The sequence below is a fragment of the Falco punctatus genome (genome assembly GCF_963210335.1).
Source record: "Falco punctatus genome assembly, chromosome: 13".
Classification (NCBI taxonomy): Eukaryota; Metazoa; Chordata; class Aves; order Falconiformes; family Falconidae; genus Falco; species Falco punctatus.
Window position 1 is genome coordinate 4,249,142 of NC_137593.1, and position 24,015 is coordinate 4,273,156.

General features: G+C 47.8%; 1 protein-coding gene across 5 annotated transcripts; it reads right to left on the bottom strand.

The window, feature by feature from the left end:
• Nucleotides 1-920: 920 nt before the first annotated feature.
• SLITRK3 (SLIT and NTRK like family member 3) lies at nucleotides 921-16,115 on the bottom strand. Of its 5 annotated transcripts, none has more exons than XM_080409305.1 (3): nucleotides 15,501-16,115; nucleotides 10,779-13,829; nucleotides 921-3,465 (listed from the first exon to the last, which is right to left on the bottom strand). In XM_080409305.1, exon 2 carries the CDS (start codon nucleotides 13,809-13,811, stop codon nucleotides 10,986-10,988), a length of 2,826 nt encoding a protein of 941 aa, XP_080265431.1. In that variant the 5' UTR covers nucleotides 13,812-13,829; nucleotides 15,501-16,115; the 3' UTR covers nucleotides 921-3,465; nucleotides 10,779-10,985. The 5 variants fall into 5 exon arrangements, with proteins under 5 accessions (XP_080265431.1, XP_080265429.1, XP_080265430.1 ...); XM_080409303.1 differs by having other exon boundaries at nucleotides 14,800-16,115; XM_080409304.1 differs by having other exon boundaries at nucleotides 10,779-15,216; nucleotides 15,501-16,114.
• Nucleotides 16,116-24,015: the final 7,900 nt, after the last annotated feature.

Below are 24,015 nucleotides of genomic sequence, written 5' to 3' on the forward strand. Positions count from 1 at the left end.
GCTCCCCTTCTGGTTGTCTTCATTCAGGAAAATATGCTGAAATCACAGAAACAGCAAAAGGATTGCTTTAACTAGAAGATAGTATATGAATTCAGCATATTTTCTGCATAAAATATGACATTTGTATGGAAATGACCTATTTTCTTGAACAGAGAGCTATGTATCACCGAAAGTTTCACTGTAACATTTATGCAAAAAGGATTGGGAAGCACTTTCCCATAAGGTGCTTATTTCCTCCAGATGAAATAATAAGGCAAAGCATAATCAAGAAGCTTAAAAGAAATGTTTCATTCAATATCCTATGTTTTAAACCACTGGGTATTTATTTTGATTTCTGTGATTATTTCATGTTTGTTTGCCTTGTGCCTTAAAGGAAGCAAAGGACTTGGAAAGAAATAATCCACTCTTCTCCCTTTTCTTTTCTAATCACATTACTGTTTGCTAATGACTGTAGACTGGCAGTATGACAGATCCTCACTGCTCTAATAGCCATGATGGCGTAGGACCGCTTGGTGTTGGAGGCAGGAAGATGTTCCTCTGCAGCAGCACCAGCCCCGAGCATGGGGCACCTGTCCCCGCACGCAATCAGCACAGGAGCCAAAAATCATGACAAATCCACCTTACCATGAGCTACATGTGTTCCAGCACAACACATGTGGCAATTCAGCTATCAAAAATCATTCAGGGTGGGAGCTTAGGGGATGTTGATGAAGATCAGTACGTTGCAGCTTTCCCTTTGAACTGCAGCATACTGTGGTGCATTCTTCCAGGGGCTGAGCTGGTTCCAGCTCAAATCAGGGGCAAAACTTGGAGAAATAATCAGCAGCCCAAAATCCAAACCCTTGCCGATACCCAGCAACTGTGTAAAGGTCTTACCAATAGAAAGATGTTACGAGCATAGAATACATAACTAGTAAGTAATTTTTAGGCTTGCTTTTATTACAAAATTACAGTTTTAGTTAATATTTGCACAACTACAAGATTGTTTTAATGTCAGCGCTCAATGAAACACTCTGGTCTGATTCAACCTCAAAGCCAAGTGCAAAATTCATCCTGATATGAATGGGTTTCCAGCTGAGAAATTCTTTGAGCTTATCGTGAACCAAGGTATAGCTTGTTCTGATAATGAAGTGAAATTACTTAAAATCAGTTATAACATAAAAGACACATCTTGAACTAGATGTTCACTGAACTAAGATTCTTGATTTACAGCCTAACATCCTAACCCTAAATGGAAATTCACACATCACCGAGTGAAAGTAATCAGAATTCAGATAACTTACTTTAGAGCAGGAAATTAATCTTTTTTTCCTCCATTCAGAAGCTATTAGCAGTAGCTGGGACACTAACAGCAACAAACTTATGCTGGTTACCAGCATGGCTATTCCACCATCAGACCTCTGTGAGCATAACAGAGCTTTCCAAAACACAACCAACAAACAACTCTCTTCCTTTGCCTTTTAAACCAGCCCTGAGTCATTTTGGCCACCACTTATATTTAACAAATGTAGAACAGCTGTGGAGCAGCTAATCACCTACTCAGAGTCTGCTGGAAGAGTAAAAACCTTCCGGGCTTGTACTCAACCACAAAGCAATGCTCTTTTCTACGTAGAAAAGATAACTGAAGACATTTATGCCAGTACGATATTAATGGATGCAGCTTTTTGTGAGGTTTTAAAGGAAAGGACACACTGTTGAAATGTGATTTCCCATAGTTGCATGACTATTTATATAGAGAAATATAAATTTATATAAATGTATACATATCTATAGATACATATATTATACATTGTAGGCATATACATAGATACATATATACACGCAGTGTTATATACACATACACAGATTTGCATATACATATATATAAATATATATATATACACACAAATGCACACACAGCTTGCTTCTTTTTAGCTAGCTATAGTTATAAATTCTTCCTCCCCCACGGAGCCAAGATGATCTGAGTTGCCTCTGCTGAACTCCCCACGGTTGCCTTTCCATCCTGAATTAAATATAATACTCATTATTCTGCCATTCTTATTCCTGAGAAACTTGGCAACCTTTCTGAATGACTTGAGATGCAGCAGTTTCTCCTGCATTGTCTCTACTAACCTATTCGAGGAGATGCAGTATGCTGCTAAGATTAAGTGTCCAAAATGCTAATATGTCTGAGAAGTGCCTCCACTGACCTACATTGAGAAAGTAGGTCTTAATGTAGCTATTTTTAGCTTCATAACCAAAATGCCCATCTTTTTAATAACAGTCCAAAGCAAGCCGCATACCTGAATCTCTCAGAACTTTCCCAAAATCAGCTTTGACGCTTTAACATGCTAGCACATACATGTATGCACACATATATAGACACACGGTATATATGTATATACTGTACATACTTAGTATCAGCGCTTCCATTACACACATTAGCTGCCCTGTTCCAGTAGAAGTAACAACATCGGAGGCAGTTACTACTGTTTTGACTGAATAGCAACTAATTTTAGGTTGTTGCAAATGGAACATCTCCACTTTATCCCTGATGCATACCTGTTAGAGATCCATCTGATCAGTGTTTTGTGCTCTGAAGGCTTTAACAGACTTTGGCTGGCTTGTAGGGGCTGGCAAAGCACAAGGCATGTAATACCACCACGGCTAACCTCAGGAGGCTGCTTACAAAGCTGAGTTACAGGTAGGCAATCCAGTCGACACATCTTACAGAATGAAGTCTTGAGGTGCAAAACACCACTCTATAGAAAAACCCAACAAAGATAACCGTATTTTCAATTGGTCTCCATTTCATGCACATGGTTAATGTGCAAACTGATGTGCTATAACTTCTTGTCAGCCAAATGAATATCTGTGCATGCAGATAGGTAAAAGCAATGCTGAGAATGCCAACAATCTGGAGGCTGGTTGAGAACTTGGGCCAAACGCAGGTAACAGAGGATTCTGTAAGATATTTGTTTACCTGCTCTAAAAAGAGAGGTTTCAAAGAGAATTGCGTGTTGTTATGAGCTGTCTCTAATGCAGTGAGACGCTTGACTTTCAGGTGCCGTTTGCATTACTAGCCTTGGCACAGTTCCCACTTGCCACCGCTCAACCCATCTCCCAGAGATGCCAATGGCATTCCTTCCATCATCATCACTGGCTGTAGTATCATGGCCCCTCACTGCTCACAGGAGGAATAGCTGTATATTTATAGATATAAATTAGATACATTCACATTTCTTACTTTGTTGGTATAAAAGAGAGAGAATTAAATGCAAATTGAACGATGACTGACTCTTTGCCTGAATCGCTGCCTTTACTTATTCTCAGTGGGGGCTGCAGAACAAGGAGCCAACAGCTATGACTTGCCCTTTCTTTGAAGAAAACACTAACACAAACTGGATCTAAAAAATACCTTTACTTGCCATATTTCTTTGCTTGCCAATACTATCCACTTTCCAAAGCAGCCAGGGTTTGGGGTCACTGCAAGAAAACATAACAGAAGTGATGCCACAAGAAACGATGCTCTCTAATTAAGAAGAATGCATTAGCTATACATCTCTTTCAGCAGTGCTTTGACCAAGACTGATCAGATGTGCCCTTGCAGGGCAGTTTAACAGCACCAGAGAAACTCTGGATGAGTTTTCTAAAGAACATAACTTCTAAATGGCCAGCATCCATTACTGATGTCCAGTTTTTTTAAGGTTCATTTTTCACTGAAAAACTGCAACTTGATGTTTCTGAGTGCTCAGCACTTGCCTGCTCCCTGTGCACACAGGATGGGTACCTCCAGTGGTGTAGTACCCCAGCTACCTGATTGCTCAGGGTGAGAGCTAATGGTGGAACAGATCAGCTGGCCACATCTGACCCTGTGACCTCAGTAATGGGAATTTCTTACACCTTCCTTTGAGTCAGACTGTCCTGGGCACTCTCAGGAACAAGTGGACACAGCAGAGTGAACACATTTCAACCTGAAGCCTGAGTGGCAATTCCTACACTCTTTGGACCATAGCTCCTTCAGTTCTCCAAAGAAAAGAGAAGAAAGAATTAAATTTGAAAGTCCTATTAAAAAGTGTTGTTTGGTGAGAATTTTCACACTGAAATGTTTTCCTGTCTCCAGTCATACTCGGAATAAAATCAAACCAAATAATCATGGAACAACAACAACAACAAAACAACATTAATTAGCCATAATTTACAAATCCAAAGCCTCCAGAGTTCAATGACACACTTTGGTTCAAGGGTTATTCATAAAATGGACATTATATATATACACAGATAGATAGTAACTTAAAGACCAAGTACAAAACCAAAGGTTCACATAGCTTTCTAGAAGACTCATGTCAGTTTAACATATCTACTGTTGTGATAGATTGACTTTGTTTTGAAAAAGTATGATCTGAAAAAATATTAACACATACATTCCTACAGTTCTTTAACATGCAAACCAGTCACTGTCACCAGAAAAGCAAAGTAAAGCTCAGGAAAGCAAGAACCCCCCACTCACATTTTCCCATAATCGGTATCCTAATGTCCCTTTAACATTTGGGGAAGGTCATTAACTTCAGATGAGAGGGTCCTTGTAGGACAAAGACTCCCAAACCTTTCTTCTGCTTTTGTTTGTTAGTTTCTTTGGGTTTTTTTAGAATTACTGTTACAGGAGTCCCCACCAGCAATGGTATCAGGTCCCACCATCAACAGAGGGATGGCAGCAGAAGCAGTAGCTCATCTCAGATCTCTGCCAGTCCAATAGTGATTTATCACAATTCAGGAACTCCTGCTTGAAATTATTCAAGCCCTACTGCAAAATCTCACCGCTACAGAGAACGTCCCTTACTGGCACAGTGCTACAACAACATGCCACATGCCACATGCCACAGCCAGGAATATTCCTCCACCTTTAGTGGTATTTGTTTGAATTCCCAAATACAGAGAGGGTCAACCCCTGGCTAACCTAAAATATTTCTTCTGAATTCATAGACTATACAGGATATTCTTGAGAGATTTAGAAAATTCTAGTAGAAAAATAAGGATGTTAAGAAAAGTAAACGGACATTAAAGATTTAGTATATGACATATGAACTGAGTTATTAATATTTTATATTGTGCTACGCCCTCTATTAATTATTATCTATTCTCTTTAAGGCACCCAGCATCTTAGTATTGCATATACATACATCTTCATAATGTCTAAAAGTAACGCCACACTTAAGATTAACACCCTTGACATTCAAAAATATAAAAGCTGATGCAACAACCACTCCACAGAGACTAGCCCGTACGACCGTGGGACAGGTAATTCCTATAGTAATGCCAGTGGCTCCATTCCTTCGAGCCTTTTCACACCGTTTTTCCGCAAAAATGACCCACCTGACACTTCTGAAAACCACCACAATATCGACCAGTTTAACAGAAGAAATGCCACCACAGGGGAGTGTTTCCACGTACTTTCACAGTGATCAAAGATAACCTGCTAGTTTCACCCCAGCAGCCTTCTGGGGAACACTGTACGCAGCAAAGCTAACGCTTCCATCAGCAACCCCCCCAGCTCCTCCAGCAACCCAAACAAAACTGCATATACAAGTATGTCATCTTAAAAGTGGGAAACTATAAGGATAGAGCAAAAAACATTAAAAAATAAAAGAAACACAGATGTCAGTACCTGTTCATATTCTGGCTTTTAGTGATAAAGTATTTCAAAATAATTTGCAACTGTTACATTAATAATCTTGTTGGCTGGTTGGTTACCTATGACATGAGCTCTAAACTCTGGTACCAGTTTCCATGTTTCTTGAATCTGCTGATAGGTGCTCATATTTCTTTTTTATGCAAATACTGTCTTGTTTGGTTAATTTGTGAATGACATCTATCAGAAAAATTACTAAATTGATGGCAAAACCATTTTCTCTGTACTGTTACTCATCTTATTCTGAAACAGTCACGTGGAGCACCTGTCTGAAAATACTTGAGTCCACTTAATACTTGTAATTTTCTGAGACCAGACTTTGCTCTTCATTCAAGTCTGTTGAGTAAAACTGAGCAGTAATGTGGTATTTCAGCACTGGCTTCAAGGGAGCAGAATTAGGTCTTCCAGTACAAACCCACACAAAGCGTTGGTTCCATGGGCATTCCAATTCCACTATTCAATGGAATCCAATTCCAATTCAAACAGGCTTCAAACTGGGGCATAGCTACACTATTGTCCAAATAAAACAGATTTTTTTCAAGTATTGGGAAAAAAATGTATTTCCACTCACACCAGTACTACAATATATTTAAAAAAACAGCACAATTTTGTACAAAGAGCTGTTGTTAGCACAAAGAAGTTGTGAAACTACATATTGGGTGAATTTACTCTTCATTTCTCCCATGGAAACAAGTGCATTGTACTGTATAACCCATACATAAATCCACTGTGAAACTCAGTTACGAGGAAATCAGATTTAGAATCGAGTCTTGAAAAACTCAGAAAATAGGAACATACAATGTGCAGCAGCCTGATTTCTGATTACATAAATCCACACTGCAAAAGCTAACGCCTTTGGAAGAAGTGCAGTTCTGGAACAAGCTCACACCTAAGTGGTTGGAGCGTTGCCAGAAGTCATACTCTTTGGTTGAGTGATGTAGCTAAGCAATGAACTTCCAAACTTACAGCCAAATTCTACACACTTTTTTTTCACGTGAACATTTCCATCACACCTAAAGCCAATTCCTCATGCCTTATTCGTGTGAACAGTTCATGTGGAGTATGTACTAGCACAAAGCAGAAGGAGCATAGCACTCACACATTCCTGCTTGCACACACTAGTGCTTCAGAAATGTAGAGCGTTGCCCACTGACATTTTGTAGAGACCTTTCTGTCCTGCTGCTGTAAAAGTTTACAGCAGAGAACACACGTTGCACATAAGTGTACATTTCTAGCTTGAAACCAAATGAGCTGTGATGTCATGCTCAAAAGTGGCTTTGTCTGGAAAGGACTCTGACAAAATCTTGAGCTATCACATCTTCACCCACATTCACTGAACCTCGTAAGAAATGACCTGTCTGTAACAGCCACCCGACTAGAGCAGTACGGTCCTGGCTTGCTGCAACAGACATTCAGAGACGGATCTCTTTCCAGAAGTCAGATTATTCTTCACACTATAAAAATTAACACCTTTCTCTCACTATTGAGACAGTTAAGAGATCCATGAAGCAATCAGAAGTCTTAAACAAATCTTTTAACGCAGGTAGAATATGATGGTGACATCAATGACAATATCCAGGAAATACAAAAGAGCACTGATAACTGAGCACCATTGTTACCCATTCTGGTTCCCTGTAGGCAGTTGTTCTCAGCTATCACCGGGACTTACCTGGCCTTTTTTTTCTTTTCCACCTGTGGGAAGAATTTGAATTTAGTCAATGAGTGAATAAAACCAAAGTGATGAAAGATTGACTGCCAGGTTCTGAGCACCACCACAATCTGAACTGCTGAAGCCCATAGCCGGTACTTGTTGTACAACAACAAAATAAGCTAAAAATATATTTATTTATTTAAAATAGCATCCCATCAAACAGCTCAAATGTAAATGCAGATCATTTGACTTTATTTGATTCCTTCCCAATATCATGAATGCTACCAATAATACCGCTGATAATGGTATAATTATCATTAATGCTCCCTGTTCATTAGGAGTAACCCAGGTCGAAGCACGTAAAGAGTCACCCATCACAGATCAGAGATGATGGATCCACTTTTGTTTCCTGCAGTGGCAAGTAACACTACCACCCACTCAGCCTCAGCTCAGGCAATGAAATAGCAAACTCAAAGTCATCATAACACACATTAGTTATCACAGTTAAACATTGTCAACACTTCCAGAGCGAATTATCCCCAAATGATTTCAGTACACAAGGAAAAGGAAGTTTCCTACACAAGGAAAGAAAAATAACTCAACATAAGCCAAAAATTATCTCTTTTAATACAAAATTCCATTCTCATAGAACAAATTTATTTCCACTGAATAAATAGATTTCTTCACCATTTGCGGGTGAGGTTACTACCTATAGTTATGTTGAAATTCTCTTGCCTTTCTGCAGTTTAATTAAAATATAAACATTATTTGCAACTGGCTTTACTATATTTGGATACAAGTATGAACACTTGGGGGTTTGGTGACATTGCCAAACGTATACAGCACCACTCTCACTAGGGGTTGTACTTTAACCAAACTGATACAGCTCTACGCACTACTTGCATGTAGTCTTATCAATGTGATTATTACGATTATAAGAAGGATCTGGCCTTTGCACTCTGATGTTTGTTACTTTTAACACGTGCATGCTCTTCTGCTAGCCATAAAAAAAAAAAAAAAAAAAAAAAAAAAGGCAAATGGACAAATCCCAACAGATTACAGCTGAAGGCAGTAGTAACAAAATGCTACCAACTCAACAGAGGAATCTGGGAAATTCAAATGCATGATATTTTTACTAATACTATGGAGCAGATGCCAGAATTACAGCTATTGGGAGCTGCCTGTCCATCTCCTGACACAAACAGCTACCACCAGGGCTGGGACCCGACTTCTGTCCCACCCAGCTGCCTCTCCAAGACGACCTGACAAAAAAAGCCTGCGACAAGTGGACCCGCTGAAGCTATAAATAGCGACACTCGGGGTGAAAACAAGTATTCATGGGTTTAGCTCCATGAAGATGATTGTGCTGGGTGAAACCAGGTTGTTCCCCTGGAGGAACGAGGGACAGCTGGGTCCGGGGGGACACCACGCTCTGTACCCCAGCAGTCAGGGGTCCTCAGTCCCCTGACAATATCCAGGAGAAATGCCCTTGGGGAATACCTTTTTAACGCAGTAGGGAGCAAAAAAACTAACGCAGTTCACCTGGATAAATTACCGTGACCGCCATTCCGTTAAGACAAATGATTATTTGTAGATACATTGGATATTTCCGTATAAAACTCAGTAGGTCTTTAGGGTAGCGCCTCGGTGGCACAGGCGCCCGGCTACGGGCTCTCCTCTTCGCGACCCCGGTGTGAGGCACCCCGGGGGGTACATTCAGCGGGCCGGGAGCGGGAGCGGGGCCGGAGCGGGAGCGGAGCCGCCCGGGTCCCCCCGCGGCCGCCAGCGCTGGGGCTGCGGCGCCACCCGGCGGCCGCACGGAGCAGCTCGCCGCCGCCTGCCCCGTCCCGGGGCCACCGGGGGCCGAGGTACCACAACGGGGACAAGATACCAACCGGGACCTTCCCGGGGATGGGAAATCCGATCGTCTTTGGTCTCGGCCCGGTCTCAGCGGGGAGCACGCGGCAGGAGCGGCGCCGCCCCGGCTGCGGGGAGGGGGGCCGGCTTGACCCGAGCCGTTGGGATCCTTTTCCAGACGGCTTCACCTTTTCCCAAAATCTGAACTGCGCTTCAATTCCCCCCCCCCGCCCCTCGCCCCACCTCGGACCGCTCGCTTCGCATTTACTGCGAGTGCGAGGAGGAGGAACACCCGCAGCAGTGCCTCCCTCTGCTACCGGGGCAGGACAGCCAGGAACGCCACGCCAGGACGGTCTCAATTTTGCTGCCGGCTGTTACATCCGGGGGAACGGCCGTCAGTACCGCGCAGCGGGGAACACGGATTGTAAATCGGATTTTTACAAGTCTCGGGTGGTATCTTGGCAAGAGAAGCTGTACAGGGGTTTTCTCTGTTAACATCACAGTGCACCGAACTGTTGTTATTAGTAAAATAGCTTTCAAGGTTAAGGTGGAGGAAGAAAACCTCAGTAGGGGGAAGCTGAAGTTTCAGGTTCAAGCTTTGTATTCCGGTATATATATATATATGGGGGTGTATATATATATATATATATATATGCATTTTTTTCAAAACGTTTTATTAGGAAAGCTATACCAGACGCATCACTGTACAATGATTAAACATTACCTTTACAATTTATATTCACTTGAAATTACAGAATAAATATATGCACATTGTTGTACCTTTGTGTCTGTGTGTGTGCGTGTATGTGTGTATGAGAGAAAACATTAAAAGTGCTTCCTACAAAGCTGTTAGTGATAGGTGCCCAGTAGCTTTTTTTTTTCTTTTTCTTTTTCTTTTTTTTTTTTTTCCTGTATACTTGCATGTTGCTTTTATTAGGAAAGTGAGGATGTCCTCCAAAAAACCATGGCGTCATGACGAGCATCCCCTAGGTGTGTGCGCCACGTGCTTACAACCTCGGGGCTGCTCGGCTCCGGCTGGCGTCCCCCAGCCCACGGGATCCCCCCCCCCCGCGGCCACCGGCACCCCGCGGCCACCGGGCGCTACGCGGCGGGGCCGGGCTGGCGGCGAGGGTGGCGGTGAGGGTGAGGGCGAGGGTGAGTGTGCGTGCGAGGGAGGGAGAGAGACAAAAGTGAGACATTCGAGCAAGAACCTCCCCTCCCTTCCCTCTTGCAGTTTCCAGGCATGCAGCAAACTGCGCTCGTTTGCTTCTTTGCATTTTTTTTAAATAAATGTACAGAATCTGTGCCATGATGGGCAAGAAGAAAGCAAGCCACAAAATGCCATCTTCCCTCCCCCTCCCCTCCAAGGGAAAATATAAAGGAAGTTTACTGCAACGGAAAAGAAAAGCGAAAAAAACAAACAAACAACCGAAACACCAGAAACAAACAATAAAACGAAGAATAAAACCAACAGTAAAGGAAAAGTAAAAAAAACAACCAAGAACAAAAAAACAACGAAGAAAAAAAGAGACACACATAGAATTTACTTAATCAGGATCAATACAAAGATCCCCGATAATAATAATAATAATAATTATATACCTTAGACATGGCACAGTCAAAGTCTCAGTTTCAGTATAAAAAATAATGATTGATTAACATCTGCTGGCAAAAGTCTGCGAAGGCACTTCATCGATTAATGATCTGAGAACGGCCCTTCCCCGCGGCGCGCACATCTGGCGGGGGAGAGCACACAGCCGTATCCTCTACTCGCATGCGGCGGTGCCGGGGCGGGCGGCGGGGCGGCGGTCAGAACCGGTACGTGGTCTTCTCCAGGACTTCGAGGTAATCCGGCTTGGTTTGGAGTTTGGCCCTTAACTCGAGGTATTCGCTTGTGGGGGTTTGGTGGTCTGAGAAGCCCTTGCCGGCCGCGAAGAGGAGGGTTTCTTTGAGCCTGGCGTCCTGCTGGAGGTCCGGGTATTGCATGCCAGGGGGGTGGACGTGCAGTTCCTTCAGCTTGGGCACGGTGCCGTACAGGCAGTCCACGAACCCCACGGCGCAGGGCGGCGGGCGGTCGCGGTCCCGCGGGCCGCCCCCCGCCGCCGCCAGCCCGCCGCCGCCCGCCGCCAGCCCGCCGCCCGCGGGGTGCTGGGGGTGCACGGCCACGATGGTGTTGAGCTGCGAGCTGGACACGGCCAGGCTCCACTCCTGCTCCTTCTCCAGCAAGGTGCGGTAGTTGGTGCCCGGCTCCTGCCCGCCGGCGGCGGCGGCGGCGGCGGCGGCGGCGGCGGCGGCGGCGTGGGCGAAGCGCTCGCTGCCGCCCCGCAGCAGCTCGGCCGCCTCCCCGCCGCCGCCCGCCACCTCCTCCTCCTCCTCCCGCGGCTTGTAAATGGGGTTGTTGCACATCTGGGTCACCGGGTGCGGGATGTAGTCGTAGACGTGGCCCGCCGGGGGCGCCTTCTCCGGGGAGCGCTCCCCTCCGCCGCCGCCGCCGCCGCCGCCGCCGCCCTCCTCGAAGAGCCGCGGGCAGCGCAGCGGCACCCCGCCCAGGTCGGCCGCCTCCGCCCGCGGGCCGCGGAACGGCAGCTTCCGCCGGCGGCGGCGCAGCACGAAGGCGAAGAGCCCGGCGGCCACCAGCACGGCGGAGAAGAAGAGGACGAGCAGGCTGAGGATGAGGACGGAGAGCGGCACGGCGGCGGCGGGCGGCGGCAGCTCGTAGGCGGCGGCGCCGGTGGCGGCGGGGGGCGGCGGGGCGGCGGGGGGCGAGGCGGCGGCGGCGGCGGGGCGCAGGGCGGCGGGGCAGAGCGCCGCCAGCTCCAGGGAGCGCAGGTCGCGGCGGGCCAGGGGCTCGGGGCTGGCGCACAGCACCTCGCCCACCACGCTGACGGAGCTGAGCGCCTCCAGCCACTGCTTGAGCGGCACCAGCTCGCAGGTGCAGTCCCAGGGGTTGAGCTTCAGGTCGATCTGGACGATGGCGTGGAGGTGCTCCAGCACCCCGGCCACCGGCAGCGCCAAGAAGTGGTTGTTGCGCAGGTTGAGGCGGGCCAGGGAGGTGCCGGCGAAGGCGTCGGTGGGCAGGGTGCGGAGCAGGTTGTCGTTGAGGAAGAGGAGCTTCAGGTTGGGCATGAGGCTGAAGGCCGCCGGCTGGATTTCCCTGATCAGGTTGTACTCGAAGTACAGATAATGCAAACTCTGCAGGCCCCGGAACATGCCCGGGGTGAGCCGCTCGATGTCGTTGCCGTTCAGGTAGAGGCTCTTGAGATTCGGCAGGTTGATAAAAGCCCCGTCCTGCACGTAGGAGATGCGGTTGTTCCCCAGGTGCAAGAGATCCAAGGAGGAAAAATTCCAGAAATCGGAGCGGTAGATTTTCTGGATCAAATTCCCGCTCAGGTACAGCTTCTTGGCATTCAAGGGCCTGGGCAGGAGCTCGGAGATGTTGTGGAACCCGCGCTCCTTGCAGTTGACCGTCAGGCCCAGGTCGTTGATGTGCAAACTGCAAGAGCAGCCGGTCGGGCAGATGATGGGGATGGGGGGCCGGGTCTGGTAGGCAGCCACCGGCGGCTGGTTGGGCCCAGGGTACAGGCCGCGGGACGTCGGGGGGGGGCGAGGCGCCCGGGGCTGCTTGGTGGGCTTGGGCTGCTTGTTGGACGTTTTGTACTCAACAGAGGAAGCGGTGAAATGGAAGGAGGACAGCATGGAGGAAGGCTTCGTAGGCCACGCGTTCTCCTTGCTGGACGACAGCTGGGGGATGCCCAGGCTGGCTTCCACCTCCGAGTCGGACAGCATGGGGCAGAGCTTACTTCTCTTGATCTCCCGCAGGTCCTTCCCATGGAAGTGGAAGGGGGTCTCGCAGGTGATGTCCCCCACCAGGGCGGTGTAGGGGATACGCTCCAGCCAGCTCTTCAGCTGCACGATCTCACACGTACAGTTCCACGGGTTCTCCTCCAGCTGGATCTCCATCAGGCTCCGGCCAATATGGTCCAACATCCCACGGTACGAAAGGACTTTTAGCCGGTTCCCGCGCAAGTCCAAGTGGGTTAAGGACACAGACTTAAATAAATTGGTGGGAAGCATGGGGATAAGATTGTCATTTAGGATAAGGACCCTCAATTTGCTTAGGTTTCGAAATGCCCCGCTTTCAATCCGTTTGATGACATTGTAATCTGCCTGCAGATATTCCAGACTTTCCAAACCCAGGAAAGTGTCGTTTCTGAAAATGTCCAATTTGTTTTCGTGCAAATACAACCTCTTCAGGACTCGGAGCCCGTTAAAAGCCCCCGTCTGAATGTCCTGCAGTGCATTGTTCCCAAGGTTAATAGACACAGCATTGTTCAAGTGAAGAAAACTGTTGGTGTACAATTTCCTCATGGAATTCCTCTGCAGATAAAGTTTAAAAGGTCTCGACCACGACTCTGTTATCTGACTAATATTTATAAATCCTTTGTTGTCACAATGTATATGGAAAAGGCTCTCTTTCACTTCACAGTAACATGGATCAAAGCAGGGCTCATCGAGTTCCTCCGAGTCCTCTATCAAGGGAATTGGTGTAGTCCATGCTAGAGCAATTGTGCTTAGAAGAATTATCCACAACATCCTTCCTTTATGAAGCGTCTCTGCCGTGGAAGGTTTCATCATTTGTTGCTGTTTACCAAACTGCAATGGGAAGAAAAATGCACATTTCAGTATTTCCGTCCTGCCCCGCTTTTGTCACTAAGCCCCTACCTGCTAGACTTCTGTTAGGCTCCTGGAAAGTTCAGCAATTGTTGGGCAGACGTTCACAGCCAACTCTAGGGGTGTCGGATGGGTGAGCCTTGCCCTGATTTATACTTAAGAGATGTTAGAAGGTTTAATCACGCGATATCAGCCTCCCCTGTCCCCCCCGCCCCCCGCCCCCCCCCCCCCCCCCTTTGGTAAATGCCACCTATAAAGAGGACAGCACATGCAGACCCACACAGCAACATGAGCACACAGGCTGAACGTGTTGCGTCTTTACATGTTTTCCACTGTCGGACCGGTGTTTAGAAGTACACATATTTCAATTGTTTGCAATTTGAGCTTTGTAGCCATCGTAGCCTGCATTAACTACGGGGAGGGGGGGAAATAACCAGTGGGCAGATTTCTCTGGTGTCGCACTACATCTTTCATACATGCAAACTCCCAAAGTTATTGAATCCCAGTCCTTGAATCCCTCTCCCTCCCAGCTCGATATATTCCATACGCAAGTTCACAGGAATGTGCAAGGTTTGCTGATGTCCCTGGCAAAACGGTTCCCTTCACAAATCCCCACAATATCTTTAAAACAGTAAATAGTTAACAATCCCGATTTAAAAGAAAAGCTTCCCGTTTCAAATGCACCGATGAATTAATGCAACTGGTATATTATCAGATAAATACATACCACATATTAGTCATTTTAGCTGATTAAAGCATTTAGAGATGATTAATCTTTCTAAAGCACATGCCCATGCGATCAGCAGATCTAAAGGGAAGTGACAGCTGAAGAGGCACCTAGGATTGAAACACTCAGCCTGCCTTGGATTAGGGTATTTTGTGCCCCCAGGACCAAGCAGGAGACCCGGTTAAAAAGCTGAAAGTGGAAGAAAAAAAATACCTTGACACTTACCAGCCGACAAATTATCTATCCTACTATATACGTTTCCGAATGAGGACACCATTCTTCTCCAATCAGATGAAAATAATACTGTACTAATGAGATGCAGCTCCTTCAACATATGGTTTCACCCTTCCTTTCACCAGATATTTTAAATGTACGGGCACAGAGAAATGCTAAGGATGGTAATAATAACGGCGGTGATGCAGCCTTCCTTGAATCACTGAAATGCCCATTAGAATTATTCAGAGCGATCGTTGCTTTTAGTCTTAATCTTTCAATAGAAAAGGTCCTTTTTGCCTTCCTCGTGTAAGAACTAGAAAATTTTGCCCTCCATCCGCAAACTTGAGAGCAGAAAGATGCATTTAGGGGAGAGAAATGCCAGAGGAACAGAAATCCTTAGGATCAACTTGCAAATGAAACCCTCCCCTGTGGGAAAGAGGAGATGGTTGAAAGCATGAAAAGAGAAATACCCTCTGCAATTAAAACCAGCATCTAATTGGGAAGAAGGGAGAGAGATGAGAGCTACATTGCAGTATCAGTCTCTCTGTCTCCTTTGCAAAATATTAGCCACTTAAGTTCTTTCTCTTCTGCAAGGGCTGTAATAAAAAAATAAAAAAATAAATAAAGAGGATTATTATATCTTCTTTTTGGAAGAGGGGGTGTCTTTGACCCTAGGCGGAAACAAAAGGATCCAGAAAGGTTGTACTTACCGGTTTGCAGGAGAGATTTTAGCACATCTTTACAAAAAAAAGAGGCTAAGGGGAAAAAAAAAAGCTCGAGTTTAAAGATTGCTGGTTTCTCTCTGCCTCTCCCTCTCTGTGTCTCTCTCCCTCTCTCTCTACTCCTGCTGAAGCTGAGGCAAAAGGGAAAAAAAAAAAAAAAAAAAAAAAAAAAAAAGAAGCAAGCCTGAGACGTGCTGGGAATGCAATGAGCCCCTCAATGATCTTCTTTAGGATGCAGAGCTGCTGTTTGGCACACTCAATGGAGGAGGGAGGAGAGGGGCTGCTGCAGGCTCCAGCGCCGCCGCCGCCGCCTTCCCGGGCCCCGGCAGCGGAGCGGCAGGGCTGGGGCGCGGCGGAGCTCGGGCTGCGCTGCCCGGGCCGTGCGGGTGCGGGTGTTGGGTGTGTGCGTGAGTGTGCGTGTGCGGGTGTGTGTGTCTGTGTGTGTGCTGTTGTTGCCCTGGATCAGGCTTTTCCACGTCATGAAAATGAGCTTCAAGAAGGGGAACAAATGAAGGGGGCGCGCTTGGCACCAGGTCGGGGGCGCGCATTTGGGAAGCCCTGACTATACATTTCGCCCTCCCCCCCCCCTTCCCTGCCTTTTTTTTTTAAGAGGAAAGGAGGGGGCTGGTTGGCGGAGGGGAAGGGAAGTGGGAAAAGAGCAGATGGGGGAGGAAAAAAAACCCCCAAGAATCAGAGAGGAAAAAAACCGCCGGGATGGGTCACAATTTGCACCCCCCCTCCCTTTCTCTAAAAAAAAAAAAAAAAAGAAAAAGGGAAGAAAACAAAAAAAAAAAAAAAAAGAAGAAGCCCAACTAGGAGGAAATCAAAGATGCTCTGACCGCAAGCACCAGCCCAGCTGCCGGGGGGGCTGCTGCGGCTAGCAGCTCGGAGGGTCCCGGCGAGGGGCAGCGGGGTCCCGGCCCGGCGCCCCCCCGCGCAGCCCGGCGCCTCCTCCGCCCGTCCCCCCCCGGCTCTGTCCCCTCCTGTCCCGGTGCCGTGCCGCGCCTCCAGCCTCGTCGCCTCGCCAGCAGCCAGCAGCCTCCCGCCCGCCACGCCGGCAAAGCCAAAACCCTCGGGGGAGACACCCGGCACCTCTCGCATCCTTCCAGCCGGCACGGCCGCCTCCGCGGAGTTTGCGCGCAGGCGGAGGGCCGCGCCCGCGGAGAGCAGCGCCGGCGGCCCCTATCTGCCCGCCTCGAGCGCCGCAAGCAGGTAACGGGGCAGCGCGGGGGGCGGTTGGCCCCGTTGGGGCGGGGGGGGGATCCGCGGAGGGGAGCGCAGCGGGAGGCTTGCGCGGCTTCGCCCGTGGCTGAAAGTTGGCGGGCGAGATGCGGCGGGGAGGTGGGAGCCCGGGGTGTAGGGTGTAGCGGTGTGTGTGCGCTGCGGGGTCTCCCCCCCCCGGGTCGCCCCCCCGCCGGGGGGCAGGGCTGCGGGCAGGGCAGGGAGGTGCCCCCCGCGACGCCTTTTGCATCCCCGCCGTGCGCACCCGTGCGCGCACCCCCCACCCCCCCCCCCCGCACGCACAGCCGTGCGCACCCATCCCCGCGCACACATTTGCGCGTATCTTTACGCACAGCAGGGCTGAGACGCTGCGCACCCTGCGGGAGCCGCGTAACTCCCGCGGTACCCACCGCCCGGCCCCGCTCCGCGCACGCGGGGGCGGCCTGGGGGGGAGGGAGGGGGGGGGCTGAGCTGGAACCGCGGGTCGGGAGCGAAAAGTTGCCGGGCAAAGCTGCAGGGGCGGCCGGGCGGGCGAGCCCGGGGGCTCCGCAGCCTCCAGCCGCTCCGACGGCCCTTTCCGCGCCCAGGGGCGCTGCCTCCGCGCCCGCGGACGTGCACAGTCTTTTCCCCGCCTGCGAAGCTCTCCTTTAGCTGTTGCAATATGGACGCACCGCTCCTTCCTAATTAAATTGCTGCATCATTCATTTTGTGACGCGGGAGCAACACGGGGTACCAGCAGGCACCATGCTCCTGACACCCGCCTTTGAAAAAGAGGGTCGGGGGAGAAAAAGGGCGAAAAGGGAAATCACAACAGTTTGTTCTCGTGAAACTCGCGCAGCAGCTTTAGCAGCAAGTCAGAGGAACGATCTATGCACGCTGCCCGCCTTGCACCCCGCTGTGTTTTGGTGGTGCTCCGGATGGGCGGGGGGGCGGCGGGGGGGCTGCACCCATCCTGCCCTGCCCTTGCACTGCCGCTCCCCCCAGCCGGCAACTTTCCGAAATGCCCCCGAATAGGGCTCAGCACCCCTCCAAGGCTCCTGCCTGCAAGTTTTGCAGAGATGGGCTGGGGAAGAGGCGGGATGGCCCTTGAATGCAAATCAGAGAGCGCTGCAGGGCTCCTCCGGGATGGCAGCGGATACCCCGTCGCCCCCCAGCCCCCCCCCCGCCCCTGCCCCCGCCCCTGCCCCCGCCCCCTCCCCCTGCCTGGCTGCGCCCCCGCGGGATGTCCTCGGGGGGAGGAGGGACACGGTCCCTCACCGCCCCCGGGCATCCTTTCTGCCGCTTGCACTGGCAGCCGGCTGAAGAGGAGAGGGGGCTCCCCTCAGGTTGGGCCGGGTTGGGGGACCTATGTCCCCTGGTTCCCCCAGCCAGGAAATGGGAATCACGGAGGTGCCCCCGGACCCCTCCCGCCACGCAGCCCACGGCCTCCCTGCCCCTGCCCCTGCCCCTGCCGCTACAACCTGCCAGAGCAGCACCAGCCTGAGTGTGACTGGCAGGAGCTCAGGGTACCGCCAACTGATGTAACCACGATTAGGACATCACTCGGTTATTAATAATAATAATAATAATTATTATTGGCAAGCCACCAGTTTCCTTGCAAAACCCTGTCCTGGAGCTGTGGAGCCAGTGAAGATGCATGTCATCTGGGTGGGAGGCTGGCAGGTGCCCTCCCACCTGCCTCCTTCCAGCCTCAGTTGTAATTACTGAAACGAACCTTCCTCCCCCCCCGCCCCCCCAACAGCCTTGTGAAAATAAGGGAGAGAGAAGCCACAGACAACTTTTGTAACAAATTAGAAAAGGATGCTCGAACAATTAGTGTACCTTTCCGAAAGTATCATTACAGCATGACGATTCCACTGGAGGTGACCATTCCCCCCGCTGCAGTCATTGCAACGCAGCCGTTTAATGCTTCGTTCAGTCTGCGGCATCAATCAGCCCCTTCCCTTCCTGGTAGAAGTGGCAACGGCTGAGAGAAAGAGGGAGTTTTCTACCAAAGCTCACCCTGCCTGTCCAGGAAGAAATATTCGGCTCTTTAATAGTCTCTTCTGTCTCCAGCAATGTATGGTAAGGGCAAAAGCAATAAATAGTGCAAGGGCAAGGGAAACTCTTTTGTAATTATTATAGATAGGAGCTGTTTCCTGGCTCTCTATATTTTGTTAAAGCCAGGGAATAGTTTAGAGGTTCTGGATCCGAGTGTGGGACGGTTGGCTTTAAGTGCAGCCAGTGCCTGGGCTCCGGCTGCGTTTCTGCTTAAACGCCCAGGCAAAGCCCGCTGCTCCTGTGCACTGGCCCCCAGCTCGCTGCACCGCTGGCAAGGAGGAGGGGGGATTGCCTGGAGCTTCTGGGTTGTGTCGGCACAGGTGAATATGGGGGAACCTCAGCCTGGGAGGGGGAGCAGAGAGGCACGAGAGCAGGCGCTGATGCTGATTAATCCGTGATGCAAACCCCACATGCACTTGTTGGGGAGAGCTGCCAGCCAGGTGAGGGAGATGCTCGTGTGCCCCTGCCAGGGTGCAGGGCGAGGCCTGTGGCTCGGAGAGGGCTTCCCGTGGGGCTCCCCACCTTGGGGGGCTTCATTGGTGTAATGTGGAAACCCTTGAATTAGGAGGAAATGCCAGAGCACTGGGCTGTGGAAAATACAGTGCTGTAACTCTCCAGCACACAGAGTGGTCCTGGGCAGGAGCATTCGCAGCTGCAGAGGCTGGGAGAGGCAGACATCTGGTAACGCCTTTAGTCTGCCTGGGCTGGGCTCAGAGCTGAGCCTCCCAGAGCAAGGGCTTAAAATGCCTTCACTGGTCTGGTGACCCCTCCTGTGTCCCCATTTGTCTGGTGTCTTCAGAGAGATAAATTTTAAAATGAGATACCTCCCTCCCGCTTCATATCTATATATATGTGTGTGTGTGTATATATATATGTATATGTTTTTTTAAGGAAGCTTTCAAATATTCTTGGGTTTGTATATTACAAATTGTTCACACTGAGGAATTTTGGTGTTTTTGAAAATGTGGATAGAGGAAAATCGGAGTAGAGGATCTTCTCTTTAGAGCAGTTAGTGAAACAGTTTATGAGGCTGAACTTTTCCCCTCTCTCTTACTTAGTCATTTATCCAGCAGACAGAGAAACAAAACCATCAGGTGGCATTACCTACAGTCCTTCTTTGGAAGAGAATATTTCTGTTAAAATCAATGTCATGTTGTTCCAGTACCCTTTTAGGGACCACAGCCTCCCTTGCTATCGTATCAACGGTTCCGACTCATCCCAAGGGGACGGGAATTTGCTGCAGAGGGCTGTCCTGCCCCCCCCCCCCCCCCCTCCCCCGAGCCAACGCAGGGCTTTCACTGGCTGCTGGAGCATCACGTCTGGACTGTGAGCACTGACCCCAAGGCTCAGTCCTGCTTTCGGCTTCAAGGGGAGCTGCAGAGGCCCTAAGGTACCTTCAGCCTGTCGCTGCTGCCCAGCTGAAGGCCGGTCTCCCTCTCTCCGTACGTCCCGGTGCCCGACATGCCGTGTGTCACAAGGCCAGGCACAGGTCATCTCAGCTGCCCGAGTGCTGGTGAGCACACATGAAATGGAGGAAATGTCAGGATTTTAAACTGGGCTTTACCAACTAGAATCCTTCGGGCTGCTGAGCTTCTTATGTCAAAGTGATGCTCCTGGCCATGATTTTTACTGTTAGTTACCTCATTATCAGTTATTTATTATCCTATGGAACAGCTCTTCATTTTCCCCAGGGAAGTTACATCCACTATAACCAATGCATCATTTTTAGGTGAAGTTAAGAAATAGCAATGCACCGCATGACATTATCACAGACTACTTCTAATGTAAAGTCCTCAGCAACTCTAAACTCCGTAGGACACTGTAGCTGCAGAGAAACCCCAGCCATGCCCTCAGTAACAAGCCATGTGTAATTGGTTTTTACTCATGGGAGTTTTTTCAGCAGAGAAATTTGGCCCAGTATTTGATGATGTGTGTAAATATTAAAAAGAAAGGAGGAAAGAACTAATGGGTAGTATTAAAATAGAACAGCAAATACTGTCAAATCATGAGTGCAGTATCTTTAATGGATTGTGATTAAAAATAAAAGAGAAAAGTAGGCAAAATAAAACGGAGTTTTTAACGGACAAAATTGACAGTTCTGTTATCCTCACCAATTCCTGACATTTCAAGATCAGTTTTTTATCTAATGATTCACCAGCCTCAGATATTTCCTTCTAGTAAATCAGACACAGCTATAGCTTTTTTCCCACCTCAGGCACCTAAGCCTGCATTTTTTTCTAAGCGTGCTGATATTTATTATAGCCAGTGTCAAAAAACTTCGCATTCCACTTATATATGAGCTTCTCTTTGGCCTTTGTTAGGATGATCTACAGCCATGGTTAGGCATGCACAGCTTCCTTTGACAGCAGCCAGAACTTCATGTGTGGATCCAAGGTAGAATAATTCCCTCAGGGTGATTTCTTCCCACCTGAAGGGTGGGGTTGGGAGCTCTGCTCCAGTGTGGAGAGGGGCTTCTTCAGCTCTTCCCACGCTTCACGTAGGCAATACTGCGGCAGTGCAGCTACCTCCTCCTTCATGGAAACGTACTACGTCCTTTTTAAGCTTTTTTTTTTTTTTTTTTTTTCAGTGGAGGGACTTATTTTTACCTTGTAGCACTAGTACTGGTTCTGATGTCCTTAGAGGAGGCTGAACATGGACCATGCAAAGGAAGAACGCAGAACTGTGTTTCCTAAATCTCGCCATCCATTGCCCAAAGACCCCAGTGGCAGGACACAGACCTTCAGATGATAACTGCTTTGTTCTCCCATAAGAAAAGTCTTAGATAACACAAAAATAGCATGTGAATTCTCTTTGCTGAAACACTTGTTGCAGACTAATTGCTGCCGTTTATTTTTACACATACATGCTCCGCATGTAAACATTTTCTTTTGCAATTTCTAGTTTGCTTCACTTGGTTTCCTTTTCACCTTGTGGGCTACTCTTGCATACATCCTGATTCCTTTATTTTGCCTGGGCACACGAAAATGGAGATTATCGTACAGCACGCACTGTAAGCAACAGCATGGATTTTCAGGGCATCTGGATTTAGAGTTGCCAGAATTAGAAACATGAGCCCGACGAGATCATGCTAGGGCAATTCCCCAGTACTGGGCCATAAAGCCAATCAATTTAAAATGTAATAGAAGGCACTATTACTGTACCGAGTTCTGTGTGAAGGAAGGCACTTACCGCTCATTTGGAAAGAAAAGCTCATATTCTAAATTGCTTTTTAGATCAGTCTTGATCCTACTTTTAGTGATGTCAGTGGTGACATTTCCGTTCAGTCCGGTGGTGCCAGTATTTTCCATTTGCTTTTAACTACTCCTCTTCCCCCTCTCCTCCCTTTCCTAAGCTCCCTGTCAGCACCGCTCCTTGCAATTCCTCTTTGAGGACAGTTAAGACATAGAGATAGACCTTATCGCTCGGCTCAGAGGCAGCAAGTTGGATCATCATTTTAATCTCTCAGAGAAAGTAGTTCAACCGTCATGGAAGAGATGGTGAGAATGATGTCTTCTCTGCTTTTGCAAGTCTTGCCCTCCTTTCTTTTTACTATCGATGACACAAGCCTTATAGTAGCCCCTAGTTATGAATAAGAGGTGATCTTTCATCCTAAATGGGCTCGGCTATGAACTTCAAGATGAGCTGACTCACTCTGATTTCAGTTACCTGTAATGGAAGTTGTGGACTAATGTATGTCCATAAAAATGCCAAAGGAGGGTTGGACATTAAACTCGTGGATCTTTTCTAATGTGTAATATTGTACTACTTGGGTTTCTACCGCATGATGCATTAACACATTAGCATGCACTTAAGGTATTATTTTTATTATGCTAAAACTATTAAATAGCAAGAGGCAGAATCAGCTGAAGTACCTGAGTGTGTCTTCCTCAGCCTTCAGCTCTGAACTGACCTCTGCTGGAACATTCCTGTCCATCTTTCCCACCAGCCAGGGGAGGAGGCGGCTGTCCTAACTTCAGCAATGGAAATTGGCATAAAAAATTGAGTGGTGTGGCTATGCCTTACGTGTAGTAGTTCCCCGTTTCCTTGTCTGGTAACATTTTGTACAAGAGGGAAAAGCTGAGAAAAATAGCTGCTTTTCATTTTTCAAATACCAAGATAGGTCTTTTCTCTTGTGTTTTTTGGTTTGGGTTTTGTTTTTTTTTTTTTTTTTTTTTTTTTTTTTTGTTTTTTTTTGTTTTGTTTTGTTTTTTGTTTTTTTTTCATCATTTTATGTAATAGTGAATTTCTTTTACAAGAAACAGTGGGAACCACCATTTGTGGTCACTACATCCAGGTAGTCATTACATGTAGATGTATGAGGAATATCAGAGGTCCAGAATGTTAAGACTTGTGAGGAAAGAGTAAATTGGGACTGTCCTAAAGGGAAGAGGAGGAGAAACATGGTAATACTTTTGAGTTATACAAAAATATGTTTAAAAATAAAGGGAATACTTTGTTTTCTACAAGTAGTATCAGAAAAAGAACAAGAAATTGGTCTTAATTTGTAGCTGGGAAGATTTATGTCCAATATCAGGAGGATGTTTCCGATGGCAAGGATGGCAAAGACTGGCTAAGGAGGTTGAAGAGCCTCTGCCATAAGAGGTAATGCCTGTAAGAATGGGGGTGAGGTTCTGCGTCAGGAATGTCAGAGGGCAACTCCCGTCACCCAGAGATGGACTAGGTGATCCCCTGAGCATCCTCCAAACCCTACATTTCTGTGATTGTTCATGTTGAGGGACAAATTGTTTGTGATTCTATACTATGCCTCTTAAAAGATACATCTCTTCATTAAATATGGTAAGAAAATTTAGTGAAAAACAGGTTTGGAACCAGATTCCAATAGAACACTGACATAAAAAATTAACGTGAAAGAACTGAAGGTTTCTAGGTCAACAGTATGTGCATGGCTAAGTCATATACTAAGTGTTGTATATCTAAACTCTGAACTCACGCAACTGGCTAAAAACATAATCTTGAAAGTATATGAGTATGTATATATGTATACACAAATCCATGCATGCATGCAGACCTACATCCTTGGATGATTTAACCTATCTTTAATTTTTCAAAGTTCTTGTGTTTAGGGGTTTTATTTTCTATTCATTTTGTATCTTTCTGTACCATCCACCTATCTCCAGTTGGCTAGCTAGCTAAGAGTATCAGTTTCTCAGGTAGTGACCTTCCAGAAACTTGAATTTTAGGAACAATTTCAATATAAACAGGTTTACAAAAAGAATTGGCA